Source organism: Oncorhynchus mykiss, chromosome 20, assembly GCF_057628025.1.
Source record: "Oncorhynchus mykiss isolate SJ-2025 chromosome 20, ASM5762802v1, whole genome shotgun sequence".
Lineage (NCBI taxonomy): Eukaryota > Metazoa > Chordata > Actinopteri > Salmoniformes > Salmonidae > Oncorhynchus > Oncorhynchus mykiss.
The window spans coordinates 31,313,860-31,335,607 of record NC_143041.1 but is presented as its reverse complement, the minus strand read 5'-3'; the positions used below and the strand labels follow the sequence as shown (position 1 = coordinate 31,335,607).

The 21,748-nt window shown below is 41.8% G+C and overlaps 1 protein-coding gene across 1 annotated transcript; it reads right to left on the bottom strand.

Moving 5' to 3' along the window:
- Positions 1-1,280: 1,280 nt before the first annotated feature.
- Positions 1,281-8,483, bottom strand: LOC110499271 (rho-related GTP-binding protein RhoU). The gene is made up of 3 exons (XM_021576299.3): positions 7,541-8,483; positions 6,785-6,843; positions 1,281-4,603 (listed from the first exon to the last, which is right to left on the bottom strand). The coding sequence occupies exons 1-3, from the start codon at positions 7,788-7,790 to the stop codon at positions 4,151-4,153; spliced, it is 762 nt and encodes a 253-aa protein (XP_021431974.1). The 5' UTR covers positions 7,791-8,483; the 3' UTR covers positions 1,281-4,150.
- Between the last annotated feature and the right edge of the window lie 13,265 nt (positions 8,484-21,748).

Sequence of the window (21,748 nt, the reverse complement as noted above, 5' to 3'; positions counted from 1 at the left end):
AAAAGCATTCCAGGTGAAGCTGGTTGAGAGAATGCCAAGCGTGTGCAAAGCTGTCATCAAGGCAAAGGGTGGCTACTTTGAAGATTCTAAAATATAAAATATATTTTGATTTGTTTAACACTTTTTGGGTTACAACATGATTCCATATGTGTTATGTCATAGTTATGATATCACTATTATTCTACAATGTAGAAAATAGTCAAAATAAAGAAAATCCCTTGAATGAGTAGGTGTGTCCAAACTTTTGACTGGTACTGTACATATTACCTCAATTACCTTGACTAACCGGTGCCCCCGCACATTGACTCTGTACCGGTACCCCCTGTATATAACCTTGCTACTGTTATTTTATTCTTGCTCTTAAATGATTTATTTGAGTAGTTTATTTGAGTAAATACTTCCTTAACAATTATTTTTCTTAACTGCATTGTTGGTTAATGGCTTGCAAGTAGGCATCTCACTGTAAGGTACCTGTTGTATTCAGCGCATATGACAAATGCAATCTGATTTGATAAATATTTTGCGTCCCCGCCTTTCACAAAGTGGGCACTGCTTATCACAGGGCGGCATCAGCGCTCACCTAAAAAGCCCATGGTTGAGAGAAATTGTCATTGTTTTGGGGCAGAATTAGTTTTTATGTTTTGTTGGAGGTGCGTCTTGGTCAGTTTAGCTTAGAAAATGCTGCCCTCGTCAATCTGCCACCATTGGCAGCCGCCTAATCCTGCCTAATGAGCGGGCCGGCCCTGATCTGTACCATCTAGACATCTCTCACATTTATTCTGGTCTCAGTTGAGGCGGTTATTTGTCATGTGGGTCTCTATGGTTGAGCAAGAGCTCAACATATTGCACCACCAACACACACAGAAAAGTGGCCTGAAAATGTCAGTCATTAAGCAGGGCCAGCTTCTGGCTGAGAGAATAGAGCAGGCTGTCAGCCTAATAGAACGTTTGAGTGACTGGTAAAGACTCCAGATGATTTGCCTAATGGCTCATAGCTGTGACTGCAAGTGAAAGCATATCAACACCATATCAACATTTAATTTCATATTTCAATTTCAGCTGCATAAACTCTCCCTATTCAAGTACATTTTTACAATATTGACTGTATTCGGATTATGTTAATACAGTTGACATAATTACACTATCCAGTATTGAGCCATAGTTGTTCAATCAAGCATTAATTTGTAATAAATAGGTCATTACAAATATCACAAAGGAAAAGAGTTTCAGATACAAAACCCTAACAAATCCATTCCAATGTAACAAACACAAAACCCAGATTGTATACCAAATATTCTTTATTTTCCAAAGGTATCAAACTACAGACAAACAGGTCTTTGTTCTGACATTACACTGAATGCGAGCTGTTATTTCACCACAACCATATCCCCCACAGGGCCCTGAACATAGATCATGGAACCTCCATGTTTGCTGGAAGTCATAGCTTGGAAACTCAAGAGTATATATAGTACACCATGTGATGTGCACTGTTACACAGATACTCATTTGAAGAAATGCATCATTGTTAAATGCATTTGTGTTGAGAAAATAATCGACACAATACTGTTACAATACACAATACAGTTTGAAAATTCTATGACGCTATGAAGAAGCCAACATTCCAAATGACCTAGAAAAAGACAACTGTCCAAAGGTATGTGCACCACTGTCCACTAACACTTACCGCATACCCACATCACATCCAAAGGCCCATCCTATTTAAAGCATTCATGTCACATTTCAATTTCACCCATTTCCCTGTATTTTCCTTTTCAAGAAATAACTAGTATTTCATAACGAGTAGATAAATTGCTGTACGTTATTATTTATGTATATTCATGGTGTATGTGATGCTAAACATTTAACTGACTGCTGATGCAACATGGTCTACTAAGTGATCCAGTGAAACATTAACTTCTCCATTCTCTCTGTCTTCAATCATAATTCACTTTCAGAGGTCCATCACACATCCATAGGTGACACATCCAGGTCATCTAAGGAGGTTAACATGATCATGCAGGTAACTATCGTTTACCCCAAGGTTTAGTTTGGCATTCTACTGGAAGAGCTATTACAAGGCTTGAAACACAATATCACTGAAAGAAGTGACGGTTAACATTTTGAAATTCAAATAATGTCATATCTATGGACCTACCTAAATCAGAACATGGTATTTACAGAGACAGAGTTCTTTTTTCAACCAGTTCCAAGATGATGGTGCTGTTAAGCTTGCTCAGGATAGTAAACACGCTCTTTCCAGGGTATTGGTTGCAGAAAGATACTAAATGACTTGATTGGCTCATAGTCATTAATAACAGACAGCAGAGTATGGTAGTTAAGATCAGTTAATATTGACTCAGCTGCAGTCAGTCCTCTATTATCTCTGTATTATTTTTGCCTAGTCGTCTGGGGATGTTTCTGCCTGTGGTGTTTTATCTAAGGAAATCTGAATACCCAGGTTTGTATTATTTTGCTGACATCACCCTATTCTCTCCAAATTGTCTGAACTTCCCGGGAATCTGGTAACCAGGAGTGTCTAATAGTTTGATCCATGACCTATTTTCCTATTTAAACTTCACTTCTATCAGGATTCAAATGCACACATAACCAAACAAAAATAGCATTACATAGGCCATTAGGCCCATTCAATCAGATATATATTTTTGCTATCATGATTTAAATCAAACATGATACCACAACAGACATTGTAAAACCCCAGAGTAATGGAAAGTGTGCAGAATAGAGGGGTGGGCAATGTCAACTGATAACAACCGGGGTACACATTAAATGTGTTGTCCATTAGACCAGTTCTTTATTCAGTGTAATCTAACTATCTAAACTGCCTCTTCATATACAATTAATTATGCACTATAGTCCACAGGTCTGGTTGCTGTACAGTTCTCAGTTGGACACTCATGCGGCAAATAAAAGACTGCAGTGAGTATACATATAATTCATGGTTCACAGTAACGACATATTGCATTGAAATGTTATGTTGAAAAAGTTGATTTCATTTTTGGAGGAGATCATCATTCATTGCTATAATATAATGCTTAACATTGTACTTCAAAACTAAGAAACAACCCAAAAGAGTATTAGTACATCATTTGTGTGACTCTTGGTAAAAGTTTAAAAGACTTTCAAGAATTTAACAAAGAAATGTTGACTCACTTATATTGTGTACAACGTGGACAGTAAACGATTGATAGACAAACAAACAAGTTGTATTAGGTTGACATTCTGTATGTAATTTAAAATAAAATATTGCTCTTCCACTTTTAAACTCCTAGAATAGACATTAAAAAACGCAATTTGTCCCCTCCTCACAGTAGACCTAAACATACCTTCCCGACACATAAATCAAACAGTGGACATGTTACACATGCATTTGAAGCCCATAAGGAGCCCTTTAAATGTTGCCATGGCGATATTTGTTTACAACTCCTCAGGTGGTGTTATGGTCAAGTAAACCAAAGCTCAACAGGTCCAGTTAGAATTCCAGCACAGACTGAACCTCATGTGAGCTTGGACAGAACCCATGTCCTAATGTAAATACCAGTTATAAATTCTGAAAAACAGTGTTTGAGTGGTTTGTACATTAGACGACAAGCTAAACAAGAACCAGAATGAAAACAATGAAAGTTACACAGTACTCTCCGCAAAATTATCTGATTACAGCACTGCATTTTTCTTTTAACATAGGAACTACTAAATCAAAGGGACGGTAAATCCCACGTCGGGAAGTTGACTTTACATACACTTACCATGGGAAAGGTCAGAGTAAACCAGGTCAATAAAACAACAACATGGACCCTCCTAGTTATCAAGAGGGTTTGATCTTTCACAGTTGTCTATTGGAAGCTGTGTGTCCTTCAGGATCATGGATATAACACAGGGGAAAGTCAATGAGTAGTCTTATCAAACCGCACTTTGAGGGAAGTCAGATCTGTCTCCATTGCAGTTCACGTTGGTAAAGCAAAAATAGCACAAGGTCAGTGAGGCCTAACCTTCACATATCTCAGATACTCCAGACCAGACCTTCGCCCATATTCCAGTCTCTGTTTTCCTTACTGTCCTGAACTCTTAACGTGCTGACATGGAACCAGAATTGGCACCCATGCGTCCCTACTGTCGCACGTGCAGACAGAGGCTAGGCCACACAACAGTACTTCTTCCAGCACGACCTAGAAAGCTTCTTCATCTTATCTGGAGTCCGTTTTTTCAGTCGATGCTGCTGCTGACTGTCGGAGTGCTGGATGCTGGCCACGATGGCTGCGTCAAACACCTCTTTGAGGTTCTTCTGGGTGAGTGAGGAGCACTCCATGTATGACACGGCCCTCATGTCCTCGGCACACTGCTGGGCCTCCTGGGGCTCCACTGGCCTCTCTTTGTACTTTGCCAGCTCGATCAGAACCTTGACGTCCTCCCGCAGGTCTGACTGGGTTCCCACCAGAACCACCGGCGCCTGCGGGCAGTGCCGGCGAATCTCTGGCACCCATTTCTCTGTGACATTCTGAAAAGAAGAAGGGCTGACAACACTGAAGCACAGCAGGAAGATGTCTGCGTTGGTGTAGCAGAGCGGACGCAGTTTGTCAAACTCATCCTGCGGGAAGAGGAGAGGAGAGGAGAGGGGGGTTCATGACACTAGTAGAACCAAGAATGGCCATGCTCAACACAATATTCCTCCTTGTGAAAAGGTATTTGAGTGCAGGAATGGAAAGGGCATAGCCATAACTAAGAGAAGGAAAATCCTGCTCTTATTGGCTAAAATGTCACCATGTGCATGGCTGTAACTAGTGGCGCCTCTGTGCCTCATGACATAGTCTCTCTGGCAGGCAGGAAAACACAATCCATGTCCACAGCCTGACAACACATGACACTTCTATCGGTTTCTGTTAGAGTGAAAGTGTTCTGTTTACATGCCATAGTTCTTCTGACTGGGGACAGCACTTTCAGCATAGCCTGTAGTTGATTTTAATCTCCTCCAATGTTGGTGACTGACACACCATTGCGTAATGTATTGTTGAAGGCACTGTTTATTCCGACCAGCATATCTTGAATGCTAGATCAAAAAAACTGCCAATAGCTAAATTGGAGAAGAGAGGGAGCATTGTTAAATTGCTATAACATGTCTATTATAGATTAAAATAATGACATGCACCATAGTCCACACTTTTGACTCCTAAAAGGAATGTGTGATGATGATCATGCAGCTAAATCATGTGAAAGAGAAAGTGTGATGAGGCTGTTGAGAGGGTACAGGAGCAAAACATTTATGATTTGCAGTTGGCACAGCCAACCACTACCCCGCTGCCAAACTCTAAGTATAAGTATAGAGATATGTAATTTTCACCAGCTAAAGAGATGGAGTGGCGCGGTGACATCATTTATATCATGTATTAGTGGCAGCACAGCATTGCAGGGGATTTACAGCGGTAAGCATCTAACCCATGGGCCATTGCACTGACGCCAATATGGGTGCTTATCTTCGCTAATGTGTGTTTAGTCCTTTTATCTGGCAAACATATTACGCAACATTCAGCTTACATTTGCATATCTCCAAAACATCTAGTTCTACTGTGATTTCAACTGGGGGAAAGATAACCATGGCATTCCACTGAGATTATATTTTGCTGTTTATTGACAAAGCATGCGTTCCCTGCTCTCTCGCGCTTTCATATGTTTCTCTGATACACCCAGCTTGTGTGTACCCATTGCTTCCTGGAAGAGATTTTAATAGTGTATTTCCATCCTCAGGAACCCAATGAGGTCAACAACATAAACAGTGAGGGACACTATAGTTGGTATTCAGGAAATCTTCTGCATGTTTAGTATGCTAAATACATGGACTCTGTTATGAAGAGGGGAGCTGGGTGACATTGGTGACAAGCTCATTAATATTATTTTGATTAATTGGCTCAACCATTTTCTCACATTTGCATGGGGGGATGCTGGTGCATGTGCTTTCACAATTATTATTTTGGGCTGTCACATGAGAGCTAATTATTCATGGCATGCAAGCGCAAATGTCATCTTGATTATTTGTCAATGTATGCTAAGTCTAACTATGTAATAGGCCTAACTAAGTTATAACTACTATATTGTTTGCATTGTCTTGTATAAAGCTTCAAACACCTTGCAAACAATATTGCTTGCATTGTCTTGGTGTCTAATGAAAACCCTATCCTCTCAGAGCCTCTCTGCTCGCTTTCCAGAGAGACGAAGCAGAACCCGATGAACTCACAGTGCACAGCCTGTGTCTAGACAGAACCGCTCTAGATCTCTCTTGGTCTGCTTTCCAGGGCTGTTTTCCACTGTTGACTCTCTCCAGCCTGCTCTGCTCCTCAGAAACAGACCCATCTCGCGTTTCCTCTGACCAGCCCCAGCTGTGCCGAAGCTTACGTTTCCTTTCCAGGCTCAGATTCAATTCATTACAATTATAAGGTTTCCTATCTGTAATCCCCCCAAGCCGGTTACCCCCTCCCATGTGGGGGAGACAGCGTTTATCTGAGTAACCTCATTTTTGGTGCAGAATCACGACTGGACAAAAACACTGCTGGAGCACATCAATTTAGACAGATCACTTCACTCCCCTACATTAGTAGACTACATTTTACCTCATTCTTTACATCTGCTAGTCTAGTAATGTATAGGGGTTGGAACAAGTTTGAGAAATTCTAGGAACAGAAAAAAGGTCAACTTGTATGTTTTTAATCAATCCTTCACACTCCAGAATAGTTGAGATAATATCAAACTGTCGTATATGTGTATTTAAATTACAAACCTGGCCAGCTGTGTCACAAAGCTGCAGTTTTACAGGCTTGCCATCAACTGCCACGACCGCTGAAAAAAAAACAATTATACATTTAATCAGCCAATATAACAAATACATTTGTAACCAAAATGGCATTATATACTGTTACGGACTGAATAGTGTTGTAATGGACAAACTATTGAGTATAATAATTACCAGTCTTCCTGTTGCCGCCAATGTATGGCAGAAGACAATTGGCAACATTTTTACGAAAGCTGAATAGAAATGTTTTGTCAGTCTGAGTTTAAAATATACACTGAGTGTACAAAATATTAGGAATACCTCCTTCAAGAAATACTAACCAGGTGAATCCAGGTGAAAGCTATGATCCCTTATTGATGTCACCTGTTAAACCCACTTCAATCAGTGTAGATGAAGAGGAGGAAACAGGTTAAAGAATGATTTTTAAGCCTTGAAACATTGTGTATGTATTGCCATTCAAAGGCTGAATGAAAAAGACAAAAGATTTAAGTGCATTTGAACTGGGTATGGTAGTACGGGCCAGGCACAACGGTTTGAGTGTGTCAAGAACTGCAAAAGTCGGTGCAACTCAATATTGGGAAGGTGTTCCTAATGTTTTGTACACTCAGTGTAGGCTACTCATGAATTCACATAAATGGGCAGTTAAAACCGCACGATAAAAACAAGAACTTGCATAGCCCAAAAATACGAATAATAAGTCCTAATAGCCAATTTCTAAAAAAAGGCACATATTTGTCAAGTTACCTGCAAAATTATCAAAAGCAGTTGGGACATATTCAGTTGGATATCCATTTGTGGTGTAGCTGACAATCAAGCTCGTTTTCCCAACTGCCCCGTCACCGACAAGCACACACTTCACTTTGCGCTCTACGCCACCGGACCGACACTTGGAGCCCGAAAACGACTCTCTGCTCCGAACCCTCCGAGGGGGAACCGGTGGGACCGCCGCCGACACTGCTACAGGTTTATATTCTCCATCGCCCTGGGGAGGCATCGCCTTGTGGTATCGCCAATGGAACCGTCCAGCGACCAGTTAATCCAAGTTTTGCCAAACTATTCGTTTCCTAAATCTGACATCAACTGGAATTTCACAAGAACTGTCCCTTATCTTCTGTAGTGTTTCCATGACTGGAAAAAGTGTAGCCTTTCTATAAAGACGAAGCAGACAACTTGATGTCAATCCCCCACTGTGCATAAATGAATTCCCCAAGCAATAAATCCTATAGGAGAAAATGTTTCCAACCCGTATGATTTGAAGTTCCTTTCCTGAATCTTTTCCAGAGTTTTATTTCGCACACAACCTCCTCAAAAAAAGCACAGCCTCCTACTCGTGAGCAGCATGACATCAGGAAACACCACTGAGTCTGAAAAAAAAGTGCACCATTGACCAATAGCAATAAGCAAGCTTGCCCCCACCCCAAAATATAATAAATAAATACGCTAGAAACATACAGCAAATACATAATTTGTAAGACTTTGTCTGTTTAATGGTTTATAATACTCTTCTATTCATGGTTAAGTTTTAACCGGCGAAATTGTTACATGTGTTGGAAACAATTGTTACATTTGTATCCCTCAGCCTGTTCGATCTCACCAAGGAGTTACAACACAAACATGTGGTTACAACGCACCACTTCTCTCCGATGATACCGCTGCGCCATAGAGTAGCTCAAATCTGCTACCTGGTGGACTTCGACAGGAAATATGATATATTGATTGACCACGTTAGAGAGAAAGATGTAGCGTCATGTCGGCAGCATTAAGACTTCCGGTTTTCAGATTTGCCTTCCAAATAAAAGTATGCGTTAAAACGCTATGTGTTGTTAATAAATCAATTATTTTTGCAGATTTGAATAGCGCATAATGTTAAAATGTTATGATTTTGTAACTACGCCGGGGAAAATTCTAAACTAAAGACAATTAGTGCTTTATATAAGATAAAATAATATAAGGTGGAGCATGAGGTAGAATGGTTAAAGCTTAAATAAATGAATGTAAGGAACATCATATTCTCCAGATCCTATTCATCTAGCACTAAAGTGTATATATGGTGTTATTTCTTGGATGACTGTGGTCTAAATACCCAGAAGCCCTTCCTACTCAACACACTCCATTTTGTCCAAATGCAATACACTGTAGGCATATAAATGACATATTGTCTTATAGAGCAAAAACTATTCTGTTCACCACAGTAAAAGTATTTTAGGGAAAATTCAGTAGGGTCTGTAGAATATATGGTGTCATTTGATGGGGCTCTGAATTATATGGAATGTTGATGGCCTTTTACTCCACCCACTCCATTGGCCACAATGCGAATCACTGTACATGGAATAAAAATGGGCTTATAAAGCAAAAACTATTCTGGGTACTTGTAACAGATGTCTTCGGGAGAAAGAGAGGAGGACCAAAGCGCAGCGTGGTAAGTGTTCATGATGATGTTTAATTAAAACTCAGAACACTAAACAATAAATGACAACGTGAATGTACAAAACCAAAACAGTACCGTGTGGCCCAAACACTCACACGGAAACAAACACCCACAAACCAAAAGTGAAACCCAGGCTACCTAAGTATGATTCCCAATCAGAGGCAACTAACGACACCTGCCTCTGATTGAGAACCATACTAGGCCGAACACAAAAACCAACATAGAAAAACAAACAGACTGCCCTGACCATACTAAAACAAAGAATAAAATAACAGAACTATGGTCAGAACGTGACAGTACTGCAGTAGAACTACTGTAGGGAATACTCAGTAGGGTCTGTAGAATGTATACAACGGCCAGCAACACTTTGTATTATTTTAGATAGTTTTTGCTCTATAAGCCAAAATTTAATTTATAGGCACACCAGTGTATTGCATTAGGACCAATGGAATGGGTTGAGTAGAAAGGGCCACTGGGTATTTAGACCACAGTCATCCATGAAGTAACACCATGTAGATTGTAGTGCTAGAGCAATAGGGTCTGTAGAATATTAAGTTCTTTAAAATAATTTACTTAAGCTCCTACTATTTTTTTTATTTCACCTTTATTTAACCAGGTAGGCCAGTTGAGAACAAGTTCTCATTTACAACTGCGACCTGGCCAAGATAAAGCAAAGCAGTGCGACAAAAACACATACAGGTCGCAGTAGTGGGTAGTATATGGGGCTTTGGTGACAAAATGGATGGCACTGTGATATACTACATCCAATTTGTTGAGTAGAGTGTTGGAAGCTATTTTGTAAATGACATCACTGAAGTCAAGGATCGGTAGGATAGTCAGTTTTACGAGGGTATGTTTGGCAGCATGAGTGAAGGAGGCAATTTTGCGAAATAGGAAGCTGATTCTAGATTTAATTTTGGATTGGAGATGCTTAATGAGAGTATGGAAGGAGAGTTTACAGTCTAGCCAGACACCTAGGTATTTATAGTTGTCTATATATTCTAAGTCAGAACCGTCCAGAGTAGTGATGCTAGTCGAGTGGACGGGTGCGGGCAGCGATCGATTGAAGAGCATGCACTTAGTTTTACATGCATGTTGGAGGCCACAGAAGGAGCGTGGCGTTGAAGCTCGTTTGGAGGCTTGTTAACATAGTGTCCAAAGAAGGGCCAGATGTATACAGAATGGTGTCGTTTGCGTAGAGGTGGATCAAAGAATCACCCGCAGCAAGAGCGACATCATTGATGTATACAGAGAAAAGAGTCGGCCCGAGAATTGAACCCTGAACCCCCATAGAGACTGCCAGAGGTCCAGACAACAGGCCCTCCGATTTGACACACAGAACTCTATCTGAGAAGTAGTTAGTGAAAAAGGCGAGGGACTCATTAGAGAGTCCCTGTTGAGTCTGCCGATTGACAGTCGAAAGCCTTGAACAGGTCAATGCAGTTGCTGCGGGGCCTGCAGAGCTGTTGGGGTAGCCAGGTGGAAAGCATGGCCAGCCGTAGAGAAATGCTTATTGAAATTCTCGATTATTGTGTATTTATCAGTGGTGACAGTGTTTCCTAGTTTCAGTGCAGTGGGCAGCTGGTAGGAGGTACTCTTATTCTCCATGGACTTTACAGTGTCCCAAAACATTTTGGAATTAGTGCTGCAGGATGAAAATTTCTGTTTGAAAAAACTAGCATTTGCTTTCCTAAGTGACTGTGTGTATTGGTTCCTGACTTCCCTGAAAAGTTAAATATGGCGGGGACAATTCGATGCTAGTGCAGTACCCCACAGGGTGTTTTTGTGCTGGTCAAGGGCAAGTCAAATCAAATTTTATTGGTCACATACACATGGCTAGCAGATGTTAGTGCGAGTGTAGCGAAATGCTTGTGCTTCTAGTTCCGAACATGCAGTAATATTTAACAAGTAATCTAACAATTTCACAACAACTACCTTATACACACACACAAATGTAAAGGAATGAATAAGAATATGTACAGTTGAAGTCAGAAGTTTACATACACTTAGGATGGAGTCATTAAAACTTGTTTTTTTAACCACTCCGCAAATTTCTTGTTAACAAACTATAGTTTTGGCAAGTCGGTTAGGACATCTACTTTGTGCATGACACAAGTCATTTTCCAACAATTGTTTACAGACATATTATTTCACTTAATTTACTGTATCACAATTCCAGTGGGTCAGAAGTTTACATACACTAAGTTGACTGTGCCTTTAAATAGCTTGGAAAATTCCAGAAAATTATGTCATGGCTTTAGAAGATTCTGATAGGCTAATTAACATCATTTGAGTCAATTGAAGGTGTATCTGTGCTATGCATTTCAAGGCCTACCTTCAAACTCAGTGTCTCTTTGCTTGACATCATGGAAAAATCAAAAGAAATCAGCCAAGCCCTCAAGAAAAAAATTGTAGACATCCGCAAATCTGGTTCATCCTTGGGAGCAACGTCCAAATGCCTGAAGGTACCACGTTTATCTGTACAAACAATAGTGCGCAAGTATAAACACCATGGGACCACACAGCCGTCATACCGCTCAGGAAGGAGACGCTTTCTGTCTCCTAGAGATTAACTTACTTTGGTGCGAAAAGCTAAAATCAATCCCAGAACAACAGCAAAGGACCTTGTGAAGATGCTGGAGGAAACAGGTACAGAAGTATCTATATCCACAGTAAAACGAGTCCTATATCGACATAACCTCAAAGGCCGCTCAGCAAGGAAGAAGCCACTGCTCCAAAACCGCCATAAAAAAGTCAGACTTCGGTTTGCAAAAGCACATGGGGACAAATATCATACTTTTTGGAGAAAACAAAAATAGAACTGTTTGGCTACAATGACCATCGTTATGTTTGTTGGAAAAAGGGGGAGGCTTGCAAGTGTCACGACTTCCTCTGAAGTCGGCCCCTCTCCTTGTTCGGGCGACGTTACATGAATTACATGTTGTGTATTTAACCCTCTGTTCCCCACATGTTCTTTTCCGGTATTGTTGATTGTTAGAGTTTGTGCACGTTATGTCTGGCGTGCGAAGGGTTTTGTCCCATTTTATTTATTTATTTGTGTTTGTTCTCTGTGATTTTATTATTAAACTGCACTGTTGTAACATCGTCTTTGCTCTCCTCCTCCTGACTTCTCTGCCGCCAGTACGCAAACATTACAGCAAGCCGAAGAACACCATCCCAACCATGAAGCACGGGGGTGGCAGCATCATGGTGTGGGGTGCTTTGCTGCATGAGGGACTGGTGCACTTCACAAAATAGCTGGCATCATGAGGTAGGAAAATAATGTGGATATATTGAAGCAACATCTCAAGACATCAGTCAGCTGACCAGTCAGCTTGGTCGCAAATGGGTCTTCCGAATGGACAATGACCCTAAGCATACTTCCAAAATTGTGGCAAAATGGCGTAAGGACAACACAGTCAAGGTATTGGAGTGGCCATCACAAAGCCCTGACCTCAATCCTATAGAACATTTGTGGGCAGAACTGAAAAAGTGTGTGCGAGCAAGGAGGCCTACAAACCTGACTCAGTTATACCAACTCTGTCAGGAGGAATGGGCCAAAATATACACCAACTTATTGTGGGAAGCTTGTGGAAGGCTACCCAAAATGTTTGACCCAAATAAAACAATTTCAAGGCAATGCTACCAAATAATAAATGAGTGTATGTAAACATCTGACCCACTGGGAATGTGATGAAAGAAATATATCATTCTCTACTATTATTCTGACAATTCACATTCATAAAATAAAGTGGTGATCCTAACTGATCTAAGACAGGGAATTTTTACTAGGATAAAATGTCAGGAACTGTGAAAAACTGAGTTTAAATGTATTTGGCTAAGGTGTATGTAAACTTCCGACTTCAACTGCACATATAAATATATGGATGAGCGACGGCCGTATGGCATAGGCAAGATGCAGTAGATGGTATAGAGTACAGTATATACATATGAGATGAGTAATGTAGGGTATGTAAACATTATATAAAGTGCCATTGTTTAAAGTTACAAGTGATACATTTATTACATCCAATTTTTAATTATTAAAGTGGCTAGAGATTTGAGTCAGTATGTTGGCAGTAGCCACTCAATGTTCGCGATGGCTGTTTAACAGTCTGACGGCCTTGAGATAGAAGCTGTTTTTCAGTCTCCCGGTTCCAGCTTTGATGCACCTGTACTGACCTCGCCTTCTGGATGATAGCGGGGTGAACAGGCAGTGGCTCAGATGGTAGTTGTCCTTGATGATCTTTTTGGCCTTCCTGTGACATCGGGTGGTGTAGGTGTCCTGGAGGGCAGGTAGTTTTCCCCCGGTGATGTGTTGTGCAGACCTCACTACCCTCTGGAGTAGAGGTCGACCGATTATGATTTTTCAACACCGATACTGATTATTGGAAGACCAAAAAAGCCGATACCGATTAATCGGCCAATTTTTTTATTTTATTTGTAATAATGACAATTACAACAATACTGAATGAACACTTATTTTAACTTAATATTATACATCAATAAAATCAATTTAGCCTCAAATAAATAATGAAACATGTTCAATTTGGTTAAATAATGCAAAAACAAAGTGTTGGAGAAGAAAGTAAAAGTGCAATATTTGCCATGTAAGAAAGCTAACGTTTAAGTTCCTTGCTCAGAACATGAGAACATATGAAAGCTGGTGGTTCCTTTTAACATGAGTCTTCAATATTCCCAGGTAAAAAGTTTTAGGTTGTAGTTATTATAGGAATTATAGGACTATTTCTCTCTATACCATTTGTATTTCATTAACCTTTGTCTATTGGATGTTCTCATAGGCACTTTAGTATTGCCAGTGTAACAATATAGCTTCCGTCCCTCTCCTCGCTCCTCCCTGGGCTCGAACCCAGGACAACAGCCACTCACGAAGCAGTTTACCCATGCAGAGCAAGGGAAACAACCACTCCAAGGCTCAGAGCGAGCGAGTGACGTTTGAAACGCTATTAGCGCGCGCTACCTAGCCAGCCATTTCACTTCGGTTACACCAGCCTCATCTCGGGAGTTGATATGCTTGAAGTCATAAACAGTGCAATGCTTGACGCACAACGAAGAGCTGCTGTTAAAACGCACGAAAGTGCTGTTTGAATAATGTTTATCGCCTGCTTCTGCCTACCACCTCTCAGTCAGATACTTGTATGCTCAGTCAGATTATACACAACGCATGACACGCTAGATAATATCTAGTAATATCATCAACCATGTGTAGTTAACTAGTGATTATGATTGATTGATTGTTTTTTTTAAGATAAGTTTAATGCTAGCTAGCAAATTACATTGGCTTACTGAATTTGTGGAGTGCAACAAGAGGCATGACGTTATTGCGTTGGACAAGTTAACTGTGCGGTTGCAAGATTGGATCCCCCGAGCTGACAAGGTGAAAATCTGTAGTTCTGCCCCTGAACGAGGCAGTTAACCCACCGTTCCTAGGCCGTCATTGAAAATAAGAATGTGTTCTTAACTGACTTGCCTAGTTAAATAAAGATTAAATAAAGGTGTAAAAAAAAAAAATTAAATCTGAAAAATCGGTGTCCAAAAATACCAATTTCTGATTGTTATGAAAACTTGAAACCGGCCCTAATTAATCGGCCATTCCGATTAATCGGTAGACCTTTACTCTGGAAGGCCTTATGGTTGTGGACGGAGCAGCTGCCGTACCAGGAGGTGATACAGCCCGACAGGATGCTCTTGATTGTGCATCTGTATAAGTTTGTGTGTGTTTTCGGTGCCAAATTTCTTCAGCCACCTGAGGCTGAAGAGATACTGTTGTGCCTTCTTCACCCCGCTGTCTGTGTGGGTGGACCATTTCAGTTTGTTCTTGATGTGTTCGCAGAGGAACTTAAAACTTTCCACCTTCTCCACTACTGTACCGTTGATGTGGATAGGGGGGTGCTCCCTCTGCTGTTTCCTGAAGTCCACGATCATCTCCTTTGTTTTGTTGACGTTGAGTGTGAGGTTATTTTCCTGACACCACACTTCGAGGGCCCTCACCTCCTCCTTGTAGGCCGTCTCGTCGTTGTTGGTAATCAAGCCTACCACTGTAGTGTCCTACCACTGCAAACTTGATGATTGAGTTGGAGGTATGCGTGGCCACGCAGTCAAGGGTGAACAGGGAGGAGAGGGCTGAGAACGCACCCTTGTGGGGCCCGTGTTGAGGATCAGTGGGATGGAGATGTTGTTTCCTACCCTCACCACCTGGGGGCGGCTCGTTAAAGTCCAGGACACAGTTGCACAGTGCGGGGTCGAGACCCAGGGTACTATGGTGATAAATGCTGAGCTGTAATCGATGAACAGCATTCTTAAATAGGTATTCCTCTTGTCCAGATAGGTTAGGGCAGTGTGATTGCGACGTCTGTGGACCTATTGGGGCGGTAAGCAAATTGGAGTGGGTCTTGGGTGTCAGATAGGGTGGAGGTGATATGATCCTTGACTAGTCTCTCAAAGCACTTTGTGATGACGGAAGTGAGTGCTACGGAGCGATAGTTGTTTAGCAGGTACCTTAGCTTTCTTGGGAACAGGAACAATGGTGGCCCTCTTGAAGCATGTGGGAAGAGCAGACTGGGATAGGGATTGATTGAATATGTCCGTAAACACACCAGCCAACTGGTCTGCGCATGCTCTGAGGACGCGGCTGGGGATGCCGTCTGGGCCAGCAGCCTTGCGAACGTTAACACGTTTAAATGTTTTATTCACGTTGGCCGCGGGGACGGAGAGCCCGCAGGTTTTGGTAGCGGGTCGTGTCAGTTACACTGTATTGTCCTCAAGGCGAGCAAAGAAGTTGTTTAATTTGTCTGGGAGCAAGACGTTGGTGTCCGCGACAGGTTGGTTTTCTTTTTGTAATCCGTGATTGACTGCCATATACATCTCGTGTCTGAGTCGTTGAATTGTGACTCTACTTTGTCTCTATACTAGCTTGTTTGATTGCCTTGCGGAGGGAATAGCTACACTGTTTGTATTTGGTCATGTTTCCAGGTCGCCTTGCCATGATTAAAAGCAGTGGTTCGTGTTTTCAGTTTTGCGCAAATGATACCATCAATCCACGGTTTCTGGTTGGGGAAGGTTTTAATAGTCACCGTGGGTACAACATCACCGTTGCACTTGCTAATAAACTCGCTAACCGAATCAGCGTATACATCAATGTTGTTGTCTGAGGCTATTAGGAACATATCCCAGTCCACGTGATCGAAGCAATCTTGAAGCGTGAAATCAGATTGGTCGGACCAGCGTTGAACAGACCTGAGCACAGGCAATTCCTGTTTTAGTTTCTGTCTATAGGCTGGGAGCAACTAAATGGAATCGTGGTCAGATTTGCCGAAAGGAGGGCGAGGGAGGTCTTTGTATGCATCGTGGAAGTTAGAGTAGCAATGATCCAGAACGCTGCCAGCCCAGGTTGCGCATTCGATATCCTGATAGAATTTAGGGAGTCTTGTTTTCAGATTAGCTTTGTTAAAATCCCCAGCTACAATAAATACAGCCTCAGGATATATGGTTTCCAGAGTCCAATTAAGTTCTTTCAGGGAGGTCGAAGTGTCTGCTTGGGGGGGATATACAGTCGTGGCCAAAAGTTTTGAGAATGACACAAATATGAATTTTCACAAAGTCTGCTGCCTCAGTTTGTATGATGGCAATTTGCATATACTCCAGAATGTTATGAAGAGTGATCAGATGAATTGCAATTATTTGCAAAGTCCCTCTTTGCCATGCAAATGAACTGAATCCCCAAAAAACTTTTCCACTACATTTCAGCCCTGCCACAAAAGGACCAGCTAACATCATGTCAGTGATTCTCTCGTTAACACAGGTGTGAGTGTTGACGAGGACAAGGCTAGAGATAACTCTGTCATGCTGATTGAGTTCGAATAACAGACTGGACGCTTCAAAAGGAGGGTGGTGCTTGGAATCATTGTTCTTCCTCTGTCAACCATGGTTATCTGCAAGGAAACACGTGCCGTCATCATTGCTTTGCACAGAAAGGGCTTCACAGGCAAGGATATTGCTGCCAGTAAGATTGCACCTAAATCAACCATTTATCAGATCATCAAGAACTTTAAGTAGAGCGGTTCAATTGTTGTGAAGAAGGCTTCAGGGTGCCCAAGAATATCCAACAAACGTCAGGACCTTCTCCTAAAGTTGATTCAGCTGCGGGATCGGGGCTTCACCAGTACAGAGCTTGCTCAGGAATGGCAGCAGGCAGGTGTGAGTGCATCTGCACGCACAGTGAGGCGAAGACTTTTGGAGGATGGCCTGGTGTCAAGAAGGGCAGCAAAGAAGCCACCTCTCTCCAGGAAAAACATCAGAGACAGACTGATATTCTGCAAAAGGTACAGGGATTGGAGTGCTGAGGACTGGGGTAAAGACATTTTCTCTGATGAATCCCCTTTCCGATTGTTTGGGGCATCTGGAAAAAAGCTTGTCCAGAGAAGACAAGGTGAGCGCTACCATCAGTCCTGTGTCATGCCAACAGTAAAGCATCCTGAGACCATTCATGTGTGGGGTTGCTTCTCAGCCAAGTGAGTGGGCTCACTCACAATTTTGCCTAAGAACACAGCCATGAATAAAGAATGGTTCCAACACATCCTCCGGGAGCAACTTTTCCCAACCATCCAGGAACAGTTTGGTGACAAACAATGCCTTTTCCAGCATGATGGAGCACCTCGCCATAAGGCAAAATAAATAACTAAGTGGCTTGGGGAACAAAACATTGATAGTTTGGGCCCATGGCCAGGAAACTCCCCAGAACTTAATCCCTTTGAGAACTTGTGGTCAATCCTCAAGAGGCAGGTGGACAAACAAAACCCACAAATTCTGACAAACTCCAAGCATTGATTATGCAAGAATGGGCTGCCATCAGTCAGGATGTGGCCCAGAAGTTAATTGACAGCATGCCAGGGCGGATTGCAGAGGTCTTGAAAAAGAAGGGTCAACACTGCAAATATTGACTCTTTGCATTAACTTCATGTAATTGTCAATAAAAGCCTTTGACACTTATGAAATTCTTGTAATTATACTTCAGTATTCCATAGTAACATCTGACAAAACTTTTAGGCACGACTGTACACGGCTGTGATTATAATCGAAGAGAATTATCTTGGTAGATAATGCCGTTGGCATTTGATTGTAAGGAATTCTGGGTCAGGTGAACAAAAGGACTTGAGTTCCTGTATGCTGTTTTGATCACACCACGACTCGTTAATCATACACCCCCGCCATTCTTCTTACCAGAGAGATGTTTGTTTCTGTCTACGTGATGCGTGAAGAAACTGGGTGGCTGTACCGACTCTGATAACATATCCCGCGTGAGCCATGTTTCCGTGAAACAGAGAATGTTACACTCTCTGATGTCTATCTGGAAGGCAACCCTTGCTCGAATTTCGTCTACCTTGTTGTCAAGAGACTGGACATTGGCGAGTAGTTTACTCGGGAGCGGTGAGCAATGTGCCCGTCTACGGCGCCTTACCAAAAGGCCGCTCCATCTGTGGCGTAGTTATTTTGGGTCGCCTACTGGGATCCGATCCAGTGTCCTGGGTGGTGGTCCAAACAGAGGATCCTCTTCGGGAAAGTCGTATTCCTGGTCGTAATGTTGATAAGTTGACGTTGCTCTTATATCCAATAGTTCTTCCCGGCTGTATGTAATAAGACTCAAGATTTCCTGGGGTAACAATGTAAGAAATAATACATAAAAAAACTAAATACTGCATAGTTTTCTAAGAACGTGAAGCGAGGCAAACATCTCTGTCTGCGCCATAGTCGAGTGAACAAAGGGTTATATCTGTTCTTAGTTCTAAAATTTATGAAAGGATCATGCTTATTTAAAATGGTGAGGAAAGCACTTTTAAAGAACAACCAAGCATCCTCTACTGACGGGATGAGGTCAATATCCTTCCAGGATACCCGGGCCAGGTTGATTAGAAAGGCCTGCTCACAGAAATGTTTTCGGGAGCCTTGACAGTGATGAGGTGTGGTCGTTTTATCACAGACCCATAACAGACGCAGGCAATGAGACAGTGATCACTGAGATCCTGGTTGAAAACAGCAGAGGTGTATTTAGAGGGCAAGTCGGTCAGGATTATATCTATGAGGGTGCCCTTGTTTACAGATTTGGTGTTGTACCTGGTAGGTTCCTTGATAATTTGTGTGAGATTGAGGGCATCTAGCTTAGATTGTAGGCTGGCCGGGGGTGTTAAGCATATCCCAATTTAAGTCACCTAGCAGTACGAACTCTGGCGATAGACGAGGGGCAATCAATTCACACATGGTGTCCAGGGCACAGCTGGGACCTGAGGGGGGTCTATAACAAGCGGCAACAGTGAGGGACTTATTTCTGGAGAGATGGAGAGATTGATCTTTAAAAGTAGAAGCTCAAACTGAGCATAGACCTGGATAGTATGCCAGAACTCTATAGGCACTCTACAGTATATTGCAATTCCTCTCCCTTTAGCAGTTCTGTCTTGATGGAAAATGTTGTAATTGGGGATGGAAATTTCGGAATTTTTGGTGGCCTTCCTAAGCCAGGATTCAGATGCAGCTAGAACATCTGGGTTGGCGGAGTATGCTAAAGCAGTGAATAAAGCAAACTTAGGGAGGAGGCTTCTGATGTTAACATGCATGAACCCAAGGCTTTTACAGTTGCAGAAGTCAACAAATGAGAGCGCCTGGGGAATGGGAGTGGTGCTGGGGCTGCAGGGCCTAGGTTAACCTCTACATCACCAGAGGAACAGAGGAGGAGTAGGATGAGGGTACGGCTAAAGGCAATAAGAACTGGCTGTCTAGTGCGTTAGGAACAGAGAATAAAAGGAGCAGATTTTTGGCTGTGGTAGGACAGATTCAGGGCATAGTATACAGACAAGGGTATGGTAGGGTGCGAGTACAGTGGGATAAACCTAGGCATTGAGTGATGATGAGAGAGGTTGCATCTCTGGAGGCGCCAGTTAGAGGTCGACCGATTATGGTTTTTCAATGCCGATACCTATTATTGGAGGACCAAAAAAACGCGATAACGATTAATCGGACAATTTTTTAAAATATAATATATATATATATATATATATATTTGTAATAATGACAGTTACAACAATACTGAATGAACACTTATTTTAACATATTATATAATACATCAATAAAAGTATATTTAGTCTCAAATAAATAATGAAACATGTTCAATTTGGTTTAAATAATGCAATGTGTTCGAGAAGTGTTCGAGAAGAAAGTAAAAGTGCAATATGCGCCATGTAAAAAAGCTAATGTTTAAGTTTCTTGCTCAGAACATGACAACATATGAAAGCTGGTGGTTCCTTTTGAACAAGAGTCTTCAAGGGGGCTATCTGAGGCATGTTGAGCAGTACTAGGGGCTCCACATTAAAATAAAACAATGAGCTCTCCCCTGAACAACAGTATACAAGGCGTATTGACATGAGAGAGAGGCATAAAGCAATCACAGGTGTTGATTGGGAGAGTTAAGACAACAACGGGTGAGACAACAATGGGTAAACGGCTGAGACATCAAAAATGGGTAAATCGCGATGAATGGTTAGAGGGGGTCAGTTAGCTACACACAGGGCCTGAGTTCGAGGCTGGGACCGACAGATAAACAAAATGAAGTACCATGTTATTAATGAACAGTCCAGCAGGCATCAGCTGTGTAGCTGAGTGAACATAGGGTCCAATGAAGGGTCCAATGAGCAGCAATTCTTCCTTTGGTCACCTTTCCTTCCAGTTCTCTGCTGCCACTGACTGGAACGAACTGAGAACTGGAACGAACTGAGAACAAATGAGAACTTCTCAACTAGCTTACCTTCTACACCTGCATTACTTGCTGTTTGCGGTTTTAGAATGGGTTTCTGTACAGCACTTTGAGATATCAGCTGATGTACGAAGGGCTATATAAATACATTTGATTTGAAATAAAGGTGAAATAAAAAAATAATAAAAAAATAGATGAAACAGGAAGCCATTCGGTAGTTGATTACTACGCTAGGCGAGCGGGAGACACGGCGTTCAGGAAGCCAAGTTAGCGGGCCGGGGCTAGCAGATGAATCATCACCAACATCCTTGATGCAGAGGCCGGTTGATAGCACATCGGCCGAATTACGTCAGCAGACCAGTAGTGATGGATTGGCAGGTATTATCCGGGCTAAAGCGGCTGGTGTCCAAGCTAAAGATAAAGACCGCTAGCAGTGGCTAACAAGGACTAAATAGCTAGTAGCTAACTAGCTGTCTAGCTTCAGATGGCTAGCTCTTGATGGAGGTTCCAGTTATAAGGTCTAAAAAATAGCAGATCCGTACCACATGGGTGAGGTGGGTTGCAGGAAGGTATATTTAATTCGAAAATTGAAAAAAAGAGATTGAAATATAATGAAATGTATACAAAAAAAGAAAAATACAGAATATTTACATGGGACAAAAACAAACACGTCTTACTGCTGCGCCATCTTTGAATTAATTATTTTACAATGTGCTCCACCTTATAATATTATAATTGTTTTATTTTCTTAAATATAAATAAT